Source organism: Mixophyes fleayi, chromosome 7 (assembly GCF_038048845.1).
Source record: "Mixophyes fleayi isolate aMixFle1 chromosome 7, aMixFle1.hap1, whole genome shotgun sequence".
In the NCBI taxonomy this organism is placed as follows: Eukaryota; Metazoa; Chordata; class Amphibia; order Anura; family Limnodynastidae; genus Mixophyes; species Mixophyes fleayi.
Genome location: NC_134408.1, coordinates 20431557 through 20455493, shown reverse-complemented (window position 1 = coordinate 20455493; position 23937 = coordinate 20431557). Strand labels below are relative to the sequence as shown.

Here is a 23937-nt window from a genome sequence, read left to right as displayed (position 1 = left end):
GTAGATGGAGCGAGGGCTACTGAATTACCCCACGGGCCTGGGAGATGCTCTGTAACACTGTAGCTGTGTCTAGCTGCCATCACATTCCAGGCTACACCCCTGAGACAGACAAGGGTATTTACCTTCCTGCTTGGTAAACATAACTGAGGCTTTTCCTAATGAGTGGAGGCTGCTGCAGTGGTCAGTGGGGATACAGAGGGCCCCTGTCAGACCGGAGCTGGGGGAAGGCGGCTGTACAGGACCGCAGGTAGATTCCTTACTGTATGTTATGTAGGAGACTCCCTAGAACAATCAGCTCCTTTGTACATTTACAGGGAGCTGTGGTCAAAGCACCTCTGTATTGTTATCACTAAGGTAACAATATATCACACACAATGCAACGCACTCTACGAAACTAAACCTTTATCAGCGATTTTTTAAAACGTAATACACTGATTATACTCTATTTCATATAATATTATATATATATATATATATATATATATATATATATATATATATATATATATATATATATATATATATATATATATATATATATATATACACATACACTTCTCGGCAATTACCGACAGCTTCATTACCATAACAGTTACCACCTGTCCCTAATTCCCAGGGACAGTCCCTACTTTCTTCATATTGAACGACTTTGCAGTACAGTTGGTTCGTATTGAATAACATCAAACTAAAGGCAACATAAATTGAACGAGGGCCAAGTTCAGAGAACATCCTGAGAGTTGTACAGTGAATGAACAGACCCGGAGATTACATGACGCAGCACGGCGTACTCATCAGCCGAGTGCGTCTGGAAATGATTGTAACATCTGTACCAATACCGACATTGCGCACGGGGCCCACAAACACTAATGGTAGCGATGTCTGTGCCTTCCTCTGTAGCTGCTGATTTATCTGACCATATTACTGTATAATTTACATTCTCAAACAGTATTTCTTAAGCCCCCCTCCCTCCACAAAAAAAATGTCTCCTTCCAAATGTTCTGTCAGCTCTATTAACGGCTGGAGGGTTTTGTCTCTTCATGACCAGATCAAACTACACTTTTTGGGGTGCAGTGGATTCGTTGGAAATAACTTTTGGTATTTGTTGATCTACTCCAGTGTTGGCTAACCTGTGACACTCCAGGTGTTGTGAAACTACAAGTCCCAGCATGCTTTGCCAATATATAACAGCTTATTGCTGGAAGGGTATGCTGGGACTTGTAGTTTCACAACACCTGGAGTGTCACAGGTTAGCCAACACTGGTTTACTCAAACAAGATTCACGCTGCTTTTTATGGGCCAGATAGGGCTGTCATTAGCAACAAACAGGAATAAATGACATTTTTAATTTATAAGCTTTACATAGGGAAAAACATTCATGCAATTCATCGAGCACCACAATTTAATAAGCAACGGGTCCGTGCCATGCAGAATGGACTGATGCTGCGTATGGGACTGTAAAGAGAATTGAAGACTGGTCCGGACATTTTTACTTTATTTTTGGCCATTTAAACTCTGTTTTAAAATATTTTTCTTAAATTATATATTTTTGCAGAGGTGACAAAGATACAGGAGGGACCTGATCCCTATCGTCCGACAGAGATGGCAGCAGATCATTAGCAACAGTGATCTGTTAATACTGAGGCCCAGCGGAGCTATAGGGGGGGTTTCAGCACCCCCTTGTCTCAGTGATGTCACTGGTCTCTATCATGGCTGCCTTCACTGTGCGCAGACTGTTGGAATGCTTTAAAATTCTACATTCAATTCAAAGGAAGATGGGTTACCCTTCCCTTATATTCAGGTCAGAAAAAGTGGGATGTTAACGAAAATGTATTTTTAATATATTAAATAAACTGCTTACTCACTTTACTTTAAAATGGTAAATCTGGTTGTTTTGGGAAGAAATGTATATTAATAAAAGTAGCAAAATGTGTTGAAATGTCGTTATACACAGTTAGAGTCTGTATAACAGTGCTCTTTTGAAAGCCATTTTCCTCTATTAAACCCTCAGCGATACTTTCCAGCACAACCTCCGGTGTGGTAGGGTTAGACACACAGACAATGACTCCACCGAGCGGGTACTGGCTTAGTCTCACCTGGAAGAGGATTTGTAGGACTCCATGAATGAAGCACATGCGTCGGCCCATGAACAGGAAGAAAGGGACGACCAGCTCGATGAAGTGGTTGAACAAGGTCTCGAACTGGTGGAACCATACGGGGTTGCGGTGCATATAGTAGGCCAAAACGTTGGGCACCGGCTGGGTCTGTAATGAGAAAAAGTGCGGCATTAAGTGTGATTAGGAGCAAGTCGCTACCACAGACTCATTCACTTCTGGGGGGGAAACGTATCAAGTTGCGAGTTTCCAGCGGGTTTGAAAAGTGGAGATGTTGCCTGTAGCAACCAATCAGATTCTAGCTATCATTTATTTAGTCCTTTCTACAAAATGACAGCTAGAATCTGATTGGTTGCTATAGGCAACATCTCCACTTTTCAAACCCGCCAGAAAAACGCAGCTTGATACATTTACCCCCTGGTGAGGAGTCCCAGCAGTAATAAAGTCACCTACACGTTTCACAGACTACTCAACTTCCACAGGGCTTTACACTGGGGTTATATAAGGATATGGGATTCCAGCCTCTGAGGCTCCAAGCTGAGAAGGGCACTTTAATCGAAGGAGACAAAACATCTTTAAATTATTTGTAGCTGAATCAGGGTAGGATAAAGTGAGAACCGAGAGACACATAAGTAATGTTAGAGACAGCGACACAGGGAGTGAGGTCTTTGTAGTGTAAGAGAGCGAGAGACACACAGATACTGATAGAGACAGAGAGAGAGAGTGAGGTCCTCACAGTGTAAGAGAGCGAGAGACACACAGATACTGTCAGAGACAGAGAGTGAGGTCCTCACAGTGTAAGAGAGCGAGAGACACACAGATACTGTCAGAGACAGAGAGTGAGCTCCTCACAGTGTAAGAGAGCGAGAGACCCACAGATACTGTCAGAGATAGACACAGAGAGTGAGCTCCTCGCAGTGTAAGAGAGCAAGAGACACACAGATAGTGTATGGGCAGCACGGTGGCTCAGTGGTTAGCATTTCTGCCTCACAGCACTGGGGTCATGAGTTTGATTCCCGACCGTGGCCTTATCTGTGTGGAGTTTGTATGATCTACCCGTGTTTGCGGGGGTTTCCTCCTGGTGCTCCGGTTTCTTCCCACTCTCCAAAAACATACTGGTAGGTTAATTGGCTGCTAACAAATTGACCCTAGTCTCTCTCTCTCTGTCTGTGTGTGTGTGCCTGTGTCTGTTAGAGAGTTTAGACTGTAAGCTCCAATGGGGCAGGGACTGATGTGAGTAAGTTCTCTGTACAGTGCTGCGGAATTAGTGGCGCTATATAAATAAATGGTGATGATGATGATAGAGAGAGCGCTAATCATTGGGCAAACATCTTTATAGTGAGGTAAAGACATACAAATATACAGTTATATGCTGCAAGATACTGTGTGGGAAATAACTACAGTGATACAGACAGACAGGTGTACAGCTGGACCCACCTGTAGAGATGTGGTCATTAGACAACAGAGCTGTATGAGCATTGCAAGGATCCGACCATACACACATATAATACTATGGTCATCTGTCAGTCGTCAACCCATGTAATTCATAAACTTACACGTCACTTGTAGTGTTAAATACTCTAAGTTCCTCTTACTTACATGCACATATACTAATTAAATGGGGTTCATTTAACACATGCTGAGTACATGCAATTCTGAACAGAAAACCTTAACCTGTTTGGATTCACGAGCAAGACGAGAGCTGCCATATTTGTACCCAGCTAAAATGTTCTTCCTTTCTGTGCTAACTCACTGTACTTCACCCACATCCTTAAAGAGTTGTCATAAACAAACATTGGCTTAATATTTAGTGGAGTAACTGTGCGGTTTGTATTTTTATTAATTTTGCGTGAAAAAGATTTTCTGCGAGAAAAAATAAAAATGTGCATTTTGAACAATGTTTTTATTGTACACAACAACCATCAGAATTTCAAGCAAACAATTCACAACGATTATTTGCTTTATGTCCGGTAATCATTTTTAAGACCGTTTTAAACACCAGAAAAATGAAAGACTTTTGTGACTTGGCCTCAATGTCTATTTTTTTTTTTTCTCCTGTGAGTTTCTAAAAAGAATTCTGGCAGACGAGGCGATGGGGGGATTCTGCCCCTTATTAACTCACCGGTGGACATGTTTGTGAAGCAGTCACACACACACACACATACACACACACACACACAGACACATGTCAGTGGCTTGACCGTGTTTTACAGAGTACCCGCTGCCAGGGACACCCTGCATATCTCTGCGCAGATTGCTGGCACTAGCAGCGTGCCGTGCTGAGAACACTGTGAGTGGAAGGGAAGCCGCTCTCTCTGCCAACTCTGCTATTGTTATTGTTTTATGAGTGGAACTGGACTGCATCAACTGATACGTGGTGGGGAGAGATCCATTATCCCACCCCCCGTGGACTGGACCCTGTCAGTGATGGGCGTTGGAAGGGGGCGCCAAGCTGGTGCTGGGTGGGAACAGGAGGACACAGGGAGAGGCTGCGGTTTTTGATATTTTCCGGTTCAGTTCAGTGCCCTCACGGGGTGGGGGGGGGATGTTCCTTCATTTTTAACCCTTGCCTTGTCAGAAAAGCCAGCCGTGCATCAGACAGCTGAACAGAGAGCCGCACGCAAGGGGTTAACCCTGCCACACCATTTACTAGCCAATATTGTTTTTGAAATGAAGAAGAAAGCACTCTGGCATGTAAGGTCTTCATTAAAGGGGGGGGGGGGCTGAAGATCAAAATACAAGCCCAAAGAATACAGAAGAGAGAGGCAATTCCTGATACGCTGATACTTATCCAGACCTACATGAAGTGGAAATGCAGGGGTGATGCCACTGGGCAGGTCTCTGGCATCGTCCAGAAGCAATTACATCTTTTACTGACACAACATGAAAACCCTGGGCTGCCAGAGAGAGAGAGAGAAACAGAACCTCCTATTACCAACGCTGGCCGTGTATGCCACAGAGAGCACAGCGAGCCCTGTTACTGGGGGCCCGCAGCCCGGGCAACGGTCTAACGTGCCCCCTGGCCTCACATATGCAGAGACATTACTCATTTTATTCATTTATTTCCTTTTCATTTCGCTGGTTGATTTGCGACTGGCTAAAAGTCAGAATAAGAGTGTTGGATAGTGTTGCACGAGCATGCTGGGAACACAGGTACACCCGCAGGCGACATTTCTGCGGTGGGGATTCCAAATGTATTGCAGATCACACACGGGACAATCCTTCTGCTAAACCTGGGGGTAAATGTATCAAGCTGAGAGTTTTCCGGCGGGTTTGAAAAACCAATCAGATTCTAGTTATCATTTATTTAGTACATTCTACAAAATGATAGCTAGAATCGGATTGGTTGCTATAGGCAACATCTCCACTTTTTCAAACCCACCAGAAAACTCTCAGCTTGAAATATTTACCCCCTGGAGTGTCGGGATCAGAGAACAATTTTGGCAACACACAGACGGGTTAAAATACTTGTCTACTTTTTCTAACTCCCGTGACATCTGCAGTGGGGGGTGTAAGACGGGGATTAGCGCAATTTGCCCCTCCCCCCACGAGACAGAAAACCATGATCACGTCATGGTGCTGTGGATGGCCAATGTAAGTAGAGTCGCTGAGAATTGCATCATTGAGACCCGAATCCTGCCCACTTCACCAGGAAGGGGGCTGGACGTGGGAGGGTGGCATGCTCTCCCGGGAGCTTGGGAGAACTACACGAAATTCGGGAGTCTCACGGACATTCCATGAGAGCAGACGAGTATGATTCGTACATACCAAAAAGCCAGAACTCTTCCGGCGTCACAGGTGCCTTCCGAACACATTGACCAACATGTGAAATAATTGTCCAATCACCAGATTGTCACTGGCACGGGGTTGATTTGATACAACACACTTTGCAAATAATGGCCACTTGCTGACTTTGCTGCAGATTTCGCTGTGTCCGGCCAGCGTAAACATAATAGCAGAAAACTTAGGAGCAACCACTCGATTTTCATGGCTGGGATTCCATCCTTATTTTCTGTACATAGCATACTTAAAATGCACCAATCATTTAACAGCTGCACGGTATATATGAATCCTGGCTAGTACAGTCTACAAAGTACACTGAACAATCAATACACCAACATGGAATCGGAGTGCTCTACAGTGCCATCATGTGGTCAAAAGAAATACTGCATTATCTTAACATATTTAGCACAATATTTAATGCTTGGGAGAATTCCATTGCACCCCTACACATGCTTATGTCAAGTCCCCTAGCAATTTGTTTAGTGTATTGCATACAGTAATGTACATGTCATCATTGTCTCTTATCTGAGCTGCAAAAAGAAACCGGGACAAATATTTACAGTTTATGGTGGCTACCTACTATGCTTAAGGCTCAATTAACTAAAGAGTGTGGATCCTAACACGGATTTGAGGAATAATAAGTATCCTGGGACTCCCTGTCTAGTGAAGGTCATACAGTACTGAATGTAATATATATCATTGCAGTACAGTGCAATCCACACTTATCTACGCTACAGACCATACCCAGACCCCCACCACTAAGTTACTTTGTAACCTGTTCCTTCTCCATAAAACTCATGTGAAGCCCACTGAAATGGATATTTTTGAATGCCCCCGTTTATCTCGTACACACAATGTTAATGATAATTGTGGTTTGGCCAAATTGCTCCTCCTCCTTTTTAATATCCAGCTGATATCACTATGGTCCCAATAAAAGTCCTTGATCCTGTTCCTATTAATGTGTAGTGCTCTGCGTTCTATGTTCACACATTGATGCTCACTAAATATATAAACACCATTCTTTAGGCTAAACGTGTTCAATAAAGAATTTACAGAGGCATCACTCAGTTCTTGATTTAAAAATGGCACTTGCATCAAAATTCTAGAACCAGCAACTGGACTAACCAGCTTGGACTGGCTAATGCTAACTGGAGAAGACTATTGAAAGAAGCTTGATGGCTTCCATGCAATCTATCGTTAGCTTAACGTTTATTTGGCCACTAGGTGGCAGTGTTCTGTTAGGGTTTAGAAACGCTACTTTAACTTAGCATAGAAGTAAGTAACATCCGGGGAGTCAGCAGCTTTGTTACCAACCGACCCAGCTGAGAGTTTCTCTATTTAAATTACATAGACACAAATTTATTTCACATAATATACATATAGATATGTATCAATATTTATATTAGTGTGGGATTCTCAGCCACTGTTCCTAATTCAGGCGAAAAAAAAGCCCATTTTCCTCCTGTGCAAAAAAGGTAAAACCAGGCAAAAAAGTGAATTAAAGTCTCTTTAAAAACAGTGGTAGCTACAGTGACACCTGCAGGTTTAAAAGCATACTAACCAAATATTTATCATCATCATCATCTATTTATATAGCGCCACTAATTCTGCAGCGCTGTACAGAGAACTCACTCACATCAGTCCCTGCCCCATTGGAGCTTACAATCTAAATCCCCTAATATACACACACAGACAGAGAGAGACTAATGGCATTTTAATAGCAGCCAATTAACCTACCAGTATGTTTTTGGAGTGTGGGAGGAAACCGGAGCACCCGGAGGAATCCCACGCAAACATGGGGAGAACATACAAACTCCACACAGATAAGGCCATGGTTGGGAATTGAACTCACGAACCCAGCGCTGTGCGGCAGAGGTGCTAACCACTGAGCCACCGTGCTGCCCGCTTTATAATAAATATCTAAAATTTATTTTAGAAACATAACTTAATTGTGCTTAGTACAAGGAAAATCATATACTTAATATAGTCCCAGGCTATTTGCATGTAAGATAACTTAGGAGCAGTGTATGTCTACCCTTTGCCCCCTGTCATATAGTTGGATCTGAACCTGGTCACACATGACGTCATACTGTCCCTTGCACTTTCCATTACATCAATTACAGCCCCCTGCTGCAACCCTTTAAGTAGTTATAATGCAAAAGAGTTCTCACCAATGGTTACGGGCGATGATTTCAGCAGATAAGAGGATTATAGGACAATAGCCCTGTAGGCAAGCCGACTTAACATCTTTATAAAAGCTAAGAAAATTCCTGCCCTCGGAATATTATCACGCAGTCGTCTCTTAATATTCACAATAGATAAATACCATGGTGCCTTTAAGTGAATACGCTAGCTAGCAACTTGTACAACATGAGCGGGGACGTTTCACCCCCTGAGTGTCAGCTCTTGGAGGCTGATAAGGAATGCAGGCTAAAATAGTTTAGGTTACCCTGCCCCATTGGGTTCTTCAAGGGGTTAAGTGTTTATTTCATAGGTTAATATGGGAAGCAGGACTAGAAAACAACATGTGTACAAGAAGCATCTGAAAGTAGGAAGCCTGTGGAGGAGAGTGAGAGGCAGCTAAGGGCGCTCGCTGTGTGTGTGTTCCCAGCACAATGGCTTCCATATGTGAGCACAGCCCAGGCTGGGGCTCTATTCCTATTCCCAGGCGGGAACCCCATAATATCTCACCCCTGAGCTCAGGGATTACACCCTGACCCCCAGGCTCATGACTAAGTACCACCTGCCTTGTGCACATGGAACATCAACACAGTGTTCTGGATACAGACCATTATGAAGAGTGTTATCACTCTGCGCATGGCTGTATTAACGAGCCTTGAGAATGACCACACACTTCACATGAGCTAACTCCTTAAGTCATTACTGTGCTGTGCAGATTAGCACTGCTTATCTCTCCCCTTGTCTAAACACAGGAACCTACCCATTAGGCACAGGCCCTCTCCAGCGGAACAAGGCTGGTGGTGCTACTACAGATGCTGTGGAGGAATCCTGTACATCAGTCCTGTGAGGGGTTTTTACTCATCATCATCAACATTTATTTATATAGCGCCAACATATTCTGTAGCGCTTTACAATTGGGGGCAAGCACAGTAAACTAATAAACAAACTGGGTAAAACAGACAAAGAGGTAAAAGGACTTTGCTCAGAAGCTTACAATCTATGGGACAATGGGAGTTAGATACATGAGGTTAAGTCTACATTGTGCATTTCGGCCCAGCCAGACTGCAAAGGTAAAAGTGACTCATAAGCTTAATGATCCTGTCACACAACAATGTTTACTCATAGCCATAGTTTGATGTTTCATAGTTCACATAGCTCAAGCTTTGGGGCTACTGCTTCCAGGGGACCCCGGGTTTAAGAGGTGAATGGACAAGGCGAGACTCTGGATTTAGAGGGGTACGGGGTGCAGTGGCGAATCTAGAATTTTATTTTACGGGGGGCGATTTAGTCCCTGTCTCCTTCTTGACAGCGTTGTCTGCCTGCGGCTGCACACTATGTGCAGGTCCTTTCGGCACACACAGGCAGGGAGTGTACTACCCGACCGCTCTGATTGTGATTTGAACACAATCAGAGAGGCCGGGAAGCACACTGTCACTGCCTGTCTCTACGGCTGCCGGCAGCAAGCCCCTGCTAGGGGGGCGATGGGGGGAAATTGCCCCGATCGCCCTCTTCTGGATCCGCCACTGATGGGGTGGGAGTAGGTTCTGGGTCTAGGTGGGAAGCCAGTGCTGTGCAGTACGGGGGCAGTGGACCAGGGGAGGGCTGGCAAACTTTGACCTGGGGGTCCAAGATTCGACGAGCAGTCTATTTTAAAGGAGAAAAAAATGCAGTTGGCCCAGTGACCCAGCCCAAGGTAGCTCACTATGGGACCGTGGGGGGGGGGGGGGGGGGATGAGGGGGGCAGTCTGCCCCTGCAGTGGAGGGATGGAGAGCAGAGTAGTGATTGTTAAGAACAAATGACACCTTCATAGACTGGCCACAATCCCTTCTGCGCATGTCACTGAATCTCATTTACACAATCTATTGACCATTGGTTAACATTAAAAATGGTCTACTGCCCCTCTACAAATTAAAAATAAAGAAAGGGCATAACTACAGCCTGTGTGACTTCCGTGAGACCTGGATCAATCCAGTTTCTGCGCAATCTTGCCAGCAGCAGCCCTCTAATCTGCAGACCAGGGTCATCCTTGATGTATGGTATTGTCTTCTCACCACTGATCAATACATTATGGGTTCAACTTTGGATGAAGGTACCAGCAATAACGTCACGGTCACTGCCGGCCTCTTAGCAGATCTAGGAAAGGATACTGTGCCAAATGTGAAGCCAATACACCTACTTTATTGGCAGATGAACCAACATCTTCCAGTCTGTCAAGTACAAAACCCAGCTGCAGTAGAGAGACTAGGAGATAGGGAGTAAAGCTAGGTACACACTACAGAATTTTCCACCAACTTTTTATGCCGATCGATTTTACATGCGATCGATGTTCCAATCGCTCAGTCCATGGACTGCATACACACTAGCCTTGTTTAGGACGATAAAGGGAAGAGCGGACGTCCCTTTAGCGACTTTTTACAGCCATGTTGTCGTGAGCAATGACTGTAATTTCGTACTCACTGTTGTGGATCGGTCGGAAGTTTATACACACTACACAACGGAAACGAGATTGGAACGGAAATATTAATTGGTACGACCAACCAAATGAAGCGACCATCGTCCATTTGGGCAGACTTTCGACCATCGTGTCACTGCACACACTGACCCGACTTTTGAACGAGCGGTCGTCAAGAGTTCAATTCCCAACCATGGCCTTATCTGTGTGGAGTTTGTATCTTCTACACGTGTTTGTCTGGGTTTTCTCCCATACTCCAAAAACATACTGGATGGTTAATTGGCTTCGGACAAAATTAACACTAGTCGGTGTGTGTGTGTTAGAATTTAGACTGTAAGCTCCAATGGGGCAGGAACTGATGTAAGTGACAAATATTCACTGTATGATGATATATGTCACCAGACAATGCATTAGATCATATACTGGTCAGATGTGGCTACACCATATTTAAATATAGCTCTTTTTTGTCATATAAAACCATGGGGTAAATGTATCAAGCTGAGAGTTTTCCGGCGGGTTTGAAAAACCAATCAGATTTTAGCTATCATTTATCTAGTACATTCTACAAAATGACAGCTAGAATCTGATTGGTTGCTATAGGCAACATCTCAACTTTTCAAACCCGCCTTTAAACTCTCAGTTTGATACATTTACCCCCATATCTACAATCAGTTAAATTACACCCACGTTCAGTGTGGGATGCTGTATTTAATGCCAGCTGATACCTCCTGACTACAAGCCGTGGAATATCCTCACGTCCTGGACTGGTGGATTCTCCTCAGCACCCATTACATTATCTGCTCATCCCGTGGTATTTGTAGGCGATGAGTGAAATATGACATCTTCATTCTTGTCAAACAGATACAAAGGAATCCTCCGGTCTCTCGAGCCGCAGACATGTGTTTGATTTCAGGCCAACACAACCATGAACTGCTGGCAAATCACTAGCCACCCTCAGTCCCAACAGAGCTAAATGCATTTCAGATGGAGAACATTTGATGCTTGTTACAAGGCTGCATACAGAAAGTACATCAAACGGAAAACTATCAGGCAAAAATATGTTGTGTCTTTTCCTTTTATGCATAGGCTATTGCCAATATTACAAGAAAATACATTTTCGGAGCCGTATTGATAAGGAGACCAAACGTAAATGCCATTTGCACTGTGTATAGCTGCAAAATAATATTAGCTACCTGTAATCTGGGAGTTAAGGGGCAACTAAAATAAAAAAATGTGATTTTTCATATATAAGTATGAAGGCAAGATACACTGTTTAGTCTTACAGTGGCTTTCCCATGCCGCTTCCTTACGAAGTACATTTAGTTTTTCCAGGAATATAACAAAAGCCACATTCTGCTGCCCTTGAACTTTTGCTAACGCTATGCTGATATAGGACAAAAAGCTCAAATAGCAAAATATACACCATATGGACAAACATTTTCGGACGATTGACCATTACACCAACAGGGACTGTAATGACACTGTATTCAAATACATATATTTTAATATGGAGTTGGTCCCTTTTTGCAGTGATAACAGCTTCCACTCTTCTTGAAAGGCTTTCCACAAGATGTTGGAGTGTTTCTGTGGGAATTTGTGCCCATTCATTCTGTAGAGCATTTATGAGGTCAGGCACTGATGTTGGAGGAGAAGACCTGGCTCACAATCTCTGTTCCAGCTCATCCTAAAGGTGTTCGATGGGGTTGAAGTCAGGGCTCTGTGTGGGCCAGTCAAGTTCTTCCAAACCAAACTCATCAAACCATGTCTTTGTAGTCCTTGCTTTGTGCACTGGGGCACAGTCACGTTGGAATAGAAAAGGGCCTTCCCCAAACTGCAGGAAGCATAACATTGTCCAATATGACATGGTATGCTGAAGCCTTATTTCCCTTCTTTGGAGATAAGGGGCCTAGCCCAAACCATGAAAAACAGCTCCACACCATTATCCCTCCTCCACCAATCTTCACAGTTGGCATAATACAGTCAGCCAGGTAACGTTCTCCCGGCATCCGTCAAACCCAGTCTCGCTCCAAAGAACACGTCTCCACTGCTCCACAGTCCAGTGTCAGTGTGCTTTACACCACTCCAACTGACGCTTGGCATTAGTCTTGGTGATGTGAGGCTTACATGCAGCTGCTCGGCCAGGGAAACCCATTCCATTAAGCTCCCACTGCACAGTTTTTGTGCTTACATTAATGCCAGTGGAAGTTTGTAACTTGGCAGCTATGGAGTCAGCAGAGCGTTGGCGACTTTTACGCACCTTGCGCCTTAGTAGATGAAACTTCATAAACCGTCTTATTGCAAAGGTGGCATCCTATCACAGTACCACGCTTATAGCTACTGAGCTCTTCAGAACGACCTATTTTGTATCACAAATATTTACAAATGGAGACTGCATGGTTAGGTGCTTGATTTTATACCCCTCTAGCAACAGGTCTGATTGTAACACCTCAGTTCAACAATTAACAGGTGTGGCCAAATACTTTTGTCCATTTAGTGTATTATATCAGTTCTTGTTGCAACATTACTGCTCTGGACGCCCGCAGTCTGCAGTATTTGCAAGACGGACTTTCCCTGCTCTTTAACTAATCCATCAACTTCAGCCTCACTGATTTATCGGCTATCAGCTAATTAAGTGCCATTCTGTTCTCCAGCCCTACGAAAAAAAATAACAATCCATTGTCACTGAGTAGGAGCCACTGAGATGAGTCACAGCTCTGCCCAACGCAGATTCCAAGAAAAAGCAAAATACATATTTTTATGTAATAGTGTATGGAAGATTGTAGTGAGATTTAACTTGCGGCACTAGGTTTATGCAACCAGGGCTTTAAAGCTGTGTACAACTATGGTGCAGATCACATGATTCACGGCTGTTCGGTCAGATAGCATTAGTGTGTAAGCTTCCACAATCATGTTTTATCGACCAAAACACATGGCATCTGTTGATTTGGTTTTCTAAGTTCCTAAAAATCACAATAGAACGATGTCGGGCAAATGTGGAAGTGTGTACGCAGTCACGACCAGCAGCGTAGGCAGATATCTGTAGAGTGTGCAGAGTCAACATCTTTTCAGCAGTCAGTTAAGGTGTAGGTGTATATACGTGAATCGGCAGGATCATCGGGACTGTCAGTCGTTGGCGAAATCGTTGCAGAAATTGTATCTGTTGTAATGTTGTATAAGTGTGCACCCAGCTTAACAATGAATCTATAGAGTCCCTATTTTATGTCATTTGCCCTTACATATAACTGCTGTATAATACTCTGGCATTATGTAAACGAAAAGAGCAGATAAAGCCACTATTGGACATTAATGTATGGTTTGGGATCTCTTAACTGGAAACCAGTTATTATCCAGAAGCCCGAAAGGTGAACAAGTAATCTATGGCTGCTACTCGGACATACACACAGTCATGCTCATCAAGTGTTCTGTCCACAGTCACTGCGAGGAGCTCTGCTAAACAATTTACATTCTTTATTGTACTTTGCATACTTCTACACAATATTAATAAGGGACACAGAGAAATCTTGTGAAGTGGGTCAATACTGAAATAAAGGGATAGATTCAGGGACAAAACTTTAAAACCTAGAACTGTCCCTGGAAATTAGAGACGGTTGGCAGCTATGCTGAGCGATTTGACAGCTTGGGAGATTGCGCAGCTTTGTAGATGCATACACAGGGGGCGGAGTCAATGATGTCACAGTAGCTCAGATAACTGCAGTCTAAACTTTTAGACATTGTCCTTAGGATGTGGGAACTGTAACCACTGTACAGTTACAGAACCAGGCTTACTGCCTTCATTGGTGGACGGATGCCTGAAGAAGGGGCCTCAAAAGCTTTTTGTCTGTTTTTTAATTAGGCATGAAAAAAGGAAAACTTGTACACTACTTTGTTTTGTTTTTACCATCAGGTATCCACTAATGATAGTGGATATGAAAATCTCTAGATCTGAAGCTTAAAAAACCCACATATAAATCCCTCATGTCCATCCGCTCACTACCTGGTAATTCCCATTCTGTTGATCCAGAAGAAGGTGACATTATACTAAGTTTTGTTTTTCCATAACGTTATAACATATGAATATTCTGTGCTCCCCCCCTGTACACTCTAACACTTGAACCATTTTAGATCAGAACTGGTAGAGATGGGCACATTATTCCAATACATGGAATATATCTGTAAGTACAGAAATACAAGTGATGATCAGACAAGAACAAAAAAAAAAAAAAAAAAAAAAAGGTTTAAGTGATAGGCACCAAAAACACGCAAATAAAGTGCTTAAATGTTGCTTAGGTGTGACCATGGGTCTAAGGATGGAGTTCTTTATTGCCAATAAACCAATCCCCACTCCTGGCGTTGGTAAGGATCGATAAAGTATTCACCGAATGTGCCTGTTCCGATGAATACAAATGATCACATTGAGGAAGCCTAGGTGACTTCTAAAGACCTAGTGTGACCTATTAACATCCGCATGACTAACGCGTTTGCTTTTCACATGTCCACTTTACTGCCGAACTTAATACAGAGCTACAAACACATCACCCCCCACTAAAGTTTATTTATAGTGATTTACTATCCCATCTAAATGATAATTACCATAACAATTATTTTCTCATTTCCTCATACTATTTATAGAGTATTACTGTTATACAGGGCTGGTTGCAGAGTTCTACAATACGTTGCCCACCACGGTGGGTATAGAACTGTGTCTCCAGCTCTGGCTGCAAAGGGCCATAGCGGAAGAGAGACCAGAGCCTCCCTCTTTCCTCCGTCTATCAACCATTTGTCCTGGTGACTCACGTTTCCACGTGTCCCAGCCTCATTACTATGTGCTATATAGCACGCTACAGCACTGTACTGGACTAGAGCACATAACATTGAGGCAGGGGAAGCCAGGCAGCATCTAGGAGACAGCGGTGTGCAGATCCGTCATAACGGCAGACCAGAGCCGGGAGTCCTCTCTTCCCCTGCTACTATCATGCAACACAATTCATTCTATAACAATCTCTAAAGAGGCTCGGGAAGGAGAGAACTAGTTTCTAATGGGAGATTCCCATTAAAGCAGCAACATTAGTCCAGAGGACGCACAATGTGGAACCAGCAGCACAATGGAATAAAATACTGATAAACCTTAATGTGTATCAGTTGTCTACACACAATGGAGGCAGCCAATTTTAGGGCTGAACCCAATAACCATACAGCCTATCAATTCAGTGGAAACCATTGACATTAGAAGCATAAGTGCAGTTTTTGCCTCAATGATGTCACAAGATTCCAGTGAGCTAATAGATTGGTTCGGTATACAAAATGGCCACCATCACTCACACCCAGTGTACCTCACTCCTACAGTGGCTGCTTACCCCCGCTGAAGAATGGTTACAGTTCAGTAACATAATTCTTGCCAACATTGTAATGGAATATTAAGGGACGCTGATAGAATCCAGAAGATAAACAGTGTTATCTACACAGATCTCTATTTTTTTATACTCAATAGAGTGTCCAGCTTTGAAATATTACTCTCTGACAGAATAATGTAGAATATTCTACACCTCCTTTTATAGGCCGTCTACAGCACTGCAACAAGTCGTAATGAAGACTTCACAGCAGGCCAGCCTTAAAGGAAACAGATTGACCCAAAACAGAAATATGACTATTTCTCCTCATAGATTCAATATGTGTTGAACATTTCTGACTGCTCAATACCAGCTGCTGTGTAACCCCATCAGGCGTTCATTCCCTCTATCAGGAAGAGGTTAAAAAACAAAAGGGCTTATTTACTCCAATGGCAATTTTGGAAACTAATAATAGTAATATTGGCAAAAAAAATCCAAAAACATATAAAGAATAGGTGAAATTAACTCTTTTGGGGCTTAAGGGAAATTACATATATATATTTTTATCCAAATCTTATGGTTAAAACAAGGGGCTAGATTTACTTAGCTGCGGGTTTGAAAAATTGGAGATGTTGCCTATAGCAACCAATCAGATTCTAGCTGTCATTTTGCAGAAGGTACTAAATAAAAAAAAAGCTAGAATCCGATTGGTTGCTATAGGCAACATGCCCACTTTTTCAAACCCGCAGCTTAGTAAATCTAGCCCAAGGATGATTTCAGATTTCGTCCTGGTTAATGTTATGAAGTAAAAGTATAAGTATAAGGAATCTTACTGTACTTGCGAAGTAGGGAAACTCTAGCCACTTTAAAACAAGGCATCGCTAATTACACTAATTACATAGCGTGCATAGAAGCATGTTAATATTACAGTAACTGAAGTTTTGCGGTAGGTTGAGCTTTTTTTTTTTTATTAAATAAGCCCCACCTTGTCTTAATGTACAGAACCAACATTTAAATAAAGGTGTTCTACGTGAGACGGGAAGACCCCCCCTCCCCCCTCTACAGTGCTGAATCTGTACAACTGGCACCAGTCTGAACCACAAGTGACCATTAAAATAAACATCTCTAGGATACGCTGACAGGCAGTCTCCAGAAGAGGCCGAGCCTTCCATAGGGGAGGAAGCCCAAACGGCTTAGCATTAACCTGACTACTTAAACAAATACTCCTTCCCCAGACCAGAATTACCCGGTCGCTGGGGCTTCAATGAGAGCACTGTCTTATGCGAAGCTGTACACGATCCCTGAGGGCTGAGAGGAGTATGGCCCTCACCCATTGCTTGTGCAATCAGGGGCCTCACTGTCCTCCTCTTCTGGGTTAGATCTCCTGATCGTGTCCTTTTTATGTGTATTCAAATGTATATCTATAGTCAACAAAAAGTCCCCTCCCTCTGTTTTGTTGATCTATAACACACAATTGATGTTAATATATGAGTGTTATGAGGTCATCAATTCAGTGCACATGAGGAAGAAGATTGTGGATTACAAATGATAATTCACCCCATTGTAAATTCTAGGGAAATGACAAGTAATGTTGGATTTCCGTGACATGTCTACGAGCGCTTGGCTTTGTCCCTTTATATGGTCACCAAACGACTTTCAATGTGATGAGATGGGCGCCTTCTGTCCAAACTAGCCGTACTTACACGGGAAAGTGCGTTTTTCTAGACACAAGTAGAAATGCACCAAATCCAAAACAGTGACTGTAGTAAAAACAGTCCCGATGACCGCTTACTCCGATTACTTTTTTAGGAGACGTATGTAACGGCTGTAACTAATGGCAGGATGGTCCTATAGTGTCAGTAGGTTGGACTATAAAGTGGCGTTCTTACTTTTGCACCACGCACATTTTCAATCTTGGCTCGTAATCATACTTGCCAACTCTCCCGGAATGTTCGGGAGACTCCCGAAATTCGAGTGGGTCTCCCGGACTTCCGGGACAGCAGTCAAGTATCCCGCATACGACAACTTGCTCTTCAAAATGACACAATTTGCGGTGAATCGCGTCATTTTGGCCCCGCAACAAAAACAGCATTTTGTCGCGGCGGATGGGGGCCAAAATGACGCGATTGACCGCACCCAGCCCGCCCTCCAACCACGCCCCCTGCCCCGGATTTCCCGGAATTAACTTTTCAAAGGTTGGCGAGTACGCTCGCAATCCTACGAACTGCCCTACAGAGTATTTGAATGGGGGGGCACTTTCCAAACAGGTAAGTAGATGTGAGCCTATGCACGTGTCACGTTGATAAGTTAACGCATTTACACATAATTAAATGTGCTGAATGACACACATATGGTAGCGTGCAAATGAGCCTGAGATATCACTGACTTTATATGAATATTAAGGGGGGGATTTGGAACGACTGCGGAGACACACCGCACCGATGTTATGACCGGAATCTCTTTCAGCGCATCACTACGGGGTGTGAGGATAAAGTGAGCGAAGATTCCGACCATAATTGCCGTCAACGTGCGCAGGGATGTCCACGCGCCACAGCGCCACCAACTGCATCTTCCCCTAAGAGTGTCTCCAATAAATCGACTCCTCATCACATCAAAAGCATTTAATCTAAATAAAGTGATATTTTCAATTTGCATTACAAACAAGCTGCCTCCTCAAAATGAATTCAGATTATATACAAGTAACAATGATAGATTACATGATAGCTCTTCCATCTCTCCTAAAACAGACTCTGGGTGCTGAATACCGTTCTGGAACTGAACTGGTTAACCCTTACTCTGCAGTGCCGGTCCCTTTGGCATCATACAGCCTCCTGGGACGCAGGGCAAGACTACACGTAGTACCTGGTTCACTGAACACCTTGTCTGCAATGTCAGATCTGGATGGGAGCCAAGGGGAGGGAGGGAGGGGGGTGGGAGAAAGTCGGCAAACAGTATATTTCCTTTAGAAATTCCATGTAAAAAAAAATGTAACCTAACAAGTCCCAGGCTCCAGTTTCCATAAATCATCCTTGCTGGGCAACAGTAGCGAATGTCTTTCCGCCGCTGCAGGTAAAGTCACCGTGAAGAGTAGAACAACATGCTCATTCTCTATGGAGCTTGGCACCGGGACAGGCTGCTTTCCGCACTTCCCCACCTTAAAACCAACGATTCCTTAACCCGTGGTGCTAACACTTCAACAAGATCGTTGGTGAGTCAACACTTCCCGATAATCAGAGGAGGAAGCATGTAATAGTGATCAGTTAGTATCAATGAAGCTGTAACCCGCCAAAGGTGAAAGAGGATAGATACAACTACATGGCTGCACTCAACACAACGTGCACTGTAAATGGGCTGCAACATCTGGCTTCTTGTGCTCTCAGTCCAACGTAGAGAGCAAAAAGTGCTGGTTATCTTTTTAAAAAAATATATTAGTCCATGTATCAGCTTCTCCAATAAGAGTCGCTGTTCTTATCCTTCCTCAGGTAGGTATCAATGTACCAGTACATGGACCACAACTGATCACTAGGTAGGATCCCATAGACACAGTGTCAAGACCAAGCTGCTGGACTCTGTTCAGGCTCTGATTGCTCTCTACACTTAGATGGGTGTTTGCTACAGACTTACAGGTGGAAAAAGTGTTATAAATCAGGTTATGAGGATATACGGTCTCTCGAGGCTTCTGGGTGGAATTCGCCGATACGACATACAAACAAATTATACAAAGTTGTAATCAAAAAAATGAAAATTAAGAAATTGATCTTAACAAGTCAGATGTATTAATTTAATTTCTTAGAGGTTCGTTGAACCACAATCATCATCATATTTATAGCGTGTCATAGATTCTTTAGTGCCTGAGATAGTCATACATGAAAGCAGTATACATCATAACAGGTATACGAGTACAGAAGAGAATAACAAACGCAAGTATACAATAAACAGAACAACATGGCACTGAGATATACAGTCCCAGGTTGCAGAAGGGAAGGTGGAAGTGATGATAGAGGAATGGGGGAACGTGAGGGAGAATGGGAGGGAGAAGGGGATGAGACAGAGTAGAGGATGTAGAAGAAGGCGGTACAGGCGATGTAACGAAGGATGGGAAACAGTGGAAATTAGGGAGGCGGCTGGGCAGGGCTTATGAAGGAGAGGGAACCATGGTGGTGAGGTTGGAGAGGCATGTTGCAGTGGGCAGACGAGGCATAAGGCACAGTGCTGAGGCAGAAGATATCTTCATCTGCTCAGGCCCTTCTGATGCATGGCGGATGTAGGACAGGCTGAAGCTCAGCAAATTGACAGTGGACACATAGGTCTGCCGGTGGTGGGTCAGGCCAGAGCTCGGTGGTCAGGTGGGCTTCTGTTAGAGCTCAATACAGGGAGGGTGGAAGAAGAGTACGGCGGATCAGTAATCCAGTCTTGTCGTGGAGGGTGTGAGAAGAGATCAGACGGCTAAAACAGGCAGACCATCCCTGCATCTGCACGACAAGAACCCTACACTCTGTACTACTGAAGACCCAGCAATTATAGCTCCCATGCACAGCATTACCACATTAATATTCGCCAGCAACCCCAGTGAGGTCATGGCCACTGTATAACTGAGATCGTAGGATAGTGGCTGTGACTGCGGCAAGAGCACAGCGTGAGTTTTAATTCCTGGGATTGTGGGAGGAGTGTCACAGTGTGTTATGTGATACACATGTTGGTTCACTGCATTATGGGGCCAAAAGACGGTGCAGTGTGCTACCGTAGGCCCCAAGCTGGAAGAGCGTGCTACTGTGGGGGTCAGAAACTGGAAGAGCGTGCTACTGGGGGCCCCAGGCTGGAAGAGCGTGCTACTGGGGGCTCCAGGTTGGAAGAGCGTGCTACTGGGATCGCAGGCTGGAAAAGCGTGCTACTGGGGGTCCCGGGCTGGAAGAGCGTGCTACTGGAGGCCCCGGGCTGTAAAAATGTCCTACTGGGGGCCCCAGGCTGGGAAAGTGTGCTATTGGGGGACACAGGCTGGAAGAGCGTGCTACTGGGGGTCACAGGCTGGAAGAGCGTGCTACTGGGGGTCACAGGCTGGAAGAGCGTGCTACTGGGGGTCACAGGCTGGAAGAGCGTGCTACTGGGGGTAACAGGCTGGATGGGCGTGCTACTGGGATCCCCAGGCTTGAAGAGCGTGCTACTGGGGGCCCCGGGCTGGAAGAGCATGTTACTGGGGGCCCCGGGCTGGAAGAGTGTGCTACTGGAGGCTTCGGGCTGGAAGAGCGTGCTACTGGAGGCTCCAGGCTGGAAGAGCATGCTACTGGGGGCCCCAGGCTGGAAGAGTGTGCTACTGGGGGCCACGGGCTGTAAGAGCGTACTACTGGAGGCCCCGGGATGGAAGAGCATGCTACTGGAGGCCCCGGGATGGAAGAGCGTGCTACTGGAGGCCCCAGGATGGAAGAGCGTGCTACTGGAGGCTTCGGGCTGGAAGAGCGTGCTACTGGAGGCCACGGGCTGGAAGAGCGTGCTACTGGAGGCCACGGGCTGGAAGAGCGTGCTACTGGAGGCCACGGGCTGGAAGAGCGTGATACTGGAGGCCACGGGCTGGAAGAGTGGGTCACGGGCCAAAGGCTGGTGGTTGTGCTCTGGGAAGAAGGGGCACAGGCAAATGAAGAGTGCTAATTGGTTGGTGCAGGGGGCCACACATGTGCATAGTGTTATGTGGGGGGGCACAGGGTTGTGTATTATGCTCAGATGTCCGTGTTCTATTTGCTATACTGAGGCCTTATTGATTAAGGTGTTCTCAAGAGAGGACAACATTTTGCTTGCTTACTCACAGTGGAGGCAGACATTTTTTCATGATAATGCAGCCTATCCATTCTGTGACTTTGCTGAGACGCTGTGTGAGGCAGATAGCGGAGACAGACAATGTGTGGGTGGAGCCAATATTCATGGGAACGTAGCCTATCAATTCACTAGGAACCAGTGACGTCCCTGAGGTACAGTGGAGGCGACATTTTATGTACCTACCAAGTCACTGACAACGTGTGACATTACTGGGGGATGGAGTGGCTCAGTGATGTCATTGGTTCCCAGTGAACTGATAAGCATTCTCCTTATCCTTGTTCGGTTCATGAAATGCCATGCTTTTCTGTGTTTAGGTAACAGATGAACTTTAAATCAGTAATGGATTTTTAGCCATAAAAGAACATTTCAGACAACAAAGGGTTTATGATCACTGTCATCATCGCAATTTTGCAAATGTCATAACAAACGTAAGACAAACAAACAGACGAACCACTGCTAAACAGATGTTTTACGTCTGTTTCATATATCAAAACACTGTTTTTACAGCAATCTATACGTTTTATTCCACAAACTTCCCACAGAGGGCAGTCTTGTGCGGTTTGTAACAGAAATACAACCTTTACAAGCAACGTCTGTGTTGGTAACAATGTGATCATGGTTTTTTTTTTGGGCCATTTAATAAACGTAAGTCTGTCATAATGGAAATAAAATCGTTACCCTCTTCATTTGACTTTGCAGCTTGAGGGGCTTGTATGCAAACTTGATGGACTTAACCTTTTAAAGGTCCTCAATTAACGCAGGATGGAGGGTGGCCTCCTCTTATAGATCGCCCTAATTTGTATGAATGACGTGATACGCTCACAGACAACTGCCAAGTAGGAGATCTCTGAAAGGCAGGGGTCAAAGGTCATTACAAATTACCTGAAATCCCCTGTCAGTAACTCAGCAAGATCCCATTAACTCTGAAAAAAAAAAAATCTCCTTATGAAAATGCTTCATCTGCGCTACAGAGAGGAGGACTGAGGGGGTATCACAAAACCTCTGGGAGAGGTTCTGCTGTTAAAGTATACTACCCTAAACACAGGAATTCATATGTAGTGCCTGGGGAAACTTAAAATGGGAAGGTTAAAAAGACATAAATATTTGGTGTGAATTTAAAGTGGACCTGACACCGACACACAGTGGAGGTTCTCAACAACAGTCCAAAAGCTATGGGCCTGCTGTGTGCCTCGATTTCCATCATGGTGCATAAGTGACACGGAGGAACAGATGATGTCACAGGCGGGCGGGAGAGGTTGGGCAGGTGGAGGACATTACTGTCATAATCCTGAACGGGCGCTGTTCCTAGTTTCGGTGAGCGGTGGAGAGAGGAGATTCCCTTTTGAAAAGATGAGTTATGGATTAAAATAAAGGGGTTTCGGGGTGTTCCTTGCTGTGTGTGTGGGGTGGGGGAACGACCATTCCCCCCTCTAAGGTCTTGGAGCTTAGCACCAGTTCAGCGCAGGAGGTCTTTTGATATCATGCTATACTTTTAATGATGCCTGTTTTGTGCCGCTAGATACACATGATCCCACACCCACAAGATTACTATAAGCCTTAGGTGGCTAAGACAAGCAAATTTTAGGGCCCAAAAAATTGGAAAAGTTAATTTCTTGAATGGGGGGATACTAGTGCAGTAGAGGACTTTTTTGGCTACTTAACCTTCAGCGGAGTACGTCCACACTCAACTTAATAACAAGTAAGCACTTATATAGGGTAGTCCCGGAGGCTTCCCACCTAATTCGGAGGTATCCCGGAAAGCAGGCACTAATAGATAAGACATGTGCTTTAAAAGTCATATTGTAATATAAAAAAGGAACATTGGATTAAAACACGTTTTAATATGATCTTAACAGAGGCCTTGCCGATAAAAATTAGCGGCCTTGTCAATTGGCCGATCCGTAAAATGTGCCAACAACAACGAGCCCATTCTTTGCTTATCTGTCCACATAAAAAAAACAACATCTGTTTAGCTTAAAACTGTACAATGTTGCAGCGTTTCCATAAATGCTGGTCTTTGGACACAACACATGGTGTCCACGAGTTGGTAATTAATTGGTTAATCTTGCAAGGGCCACTGCAATCGCAAGTGTCTTTACTGCCAAATAATATGCAACTAAAAGCTATTAGTTTTAAGAGCCTAGCTAAATCTGCAGACTGTTCTCCCGAACAGGCCTCAGGTCCTCCTGCTGGGTTAAAGGAGCGGAGCGCTTGTAAGGAACAGAACGCAGACTAGCCGGAGTCTGAACTGACCTGGGAGGGAAGGACTGGGAA

General features: G+C 44.4%; 1 protein-coding gene across 3 annotated transcripts in view; it reads right to left on the bottom strand.

Annotated features, from left to right (window-relative positions):
- The window catches only part of LMF1 (lipase maturation factor 1), a 227528-nt gene that overhangs the window by 70176 nt on the left and 133415 nt on the right, over positions 1-23937 (bottom strand). For all 3 annotated transcript variants that reach the window (XM_075179270.1, XM_075179268.1, XM_075179271.1), the window contains one exon: positions 2094-2261. In XM_075179270.1, the coding sequence (XP_075035371.1) occupies positions 2094-2261 (168 nt within the window). The remainder of the gene's footprint in view (positions 1-2093; positions 2262-23937) is intronic.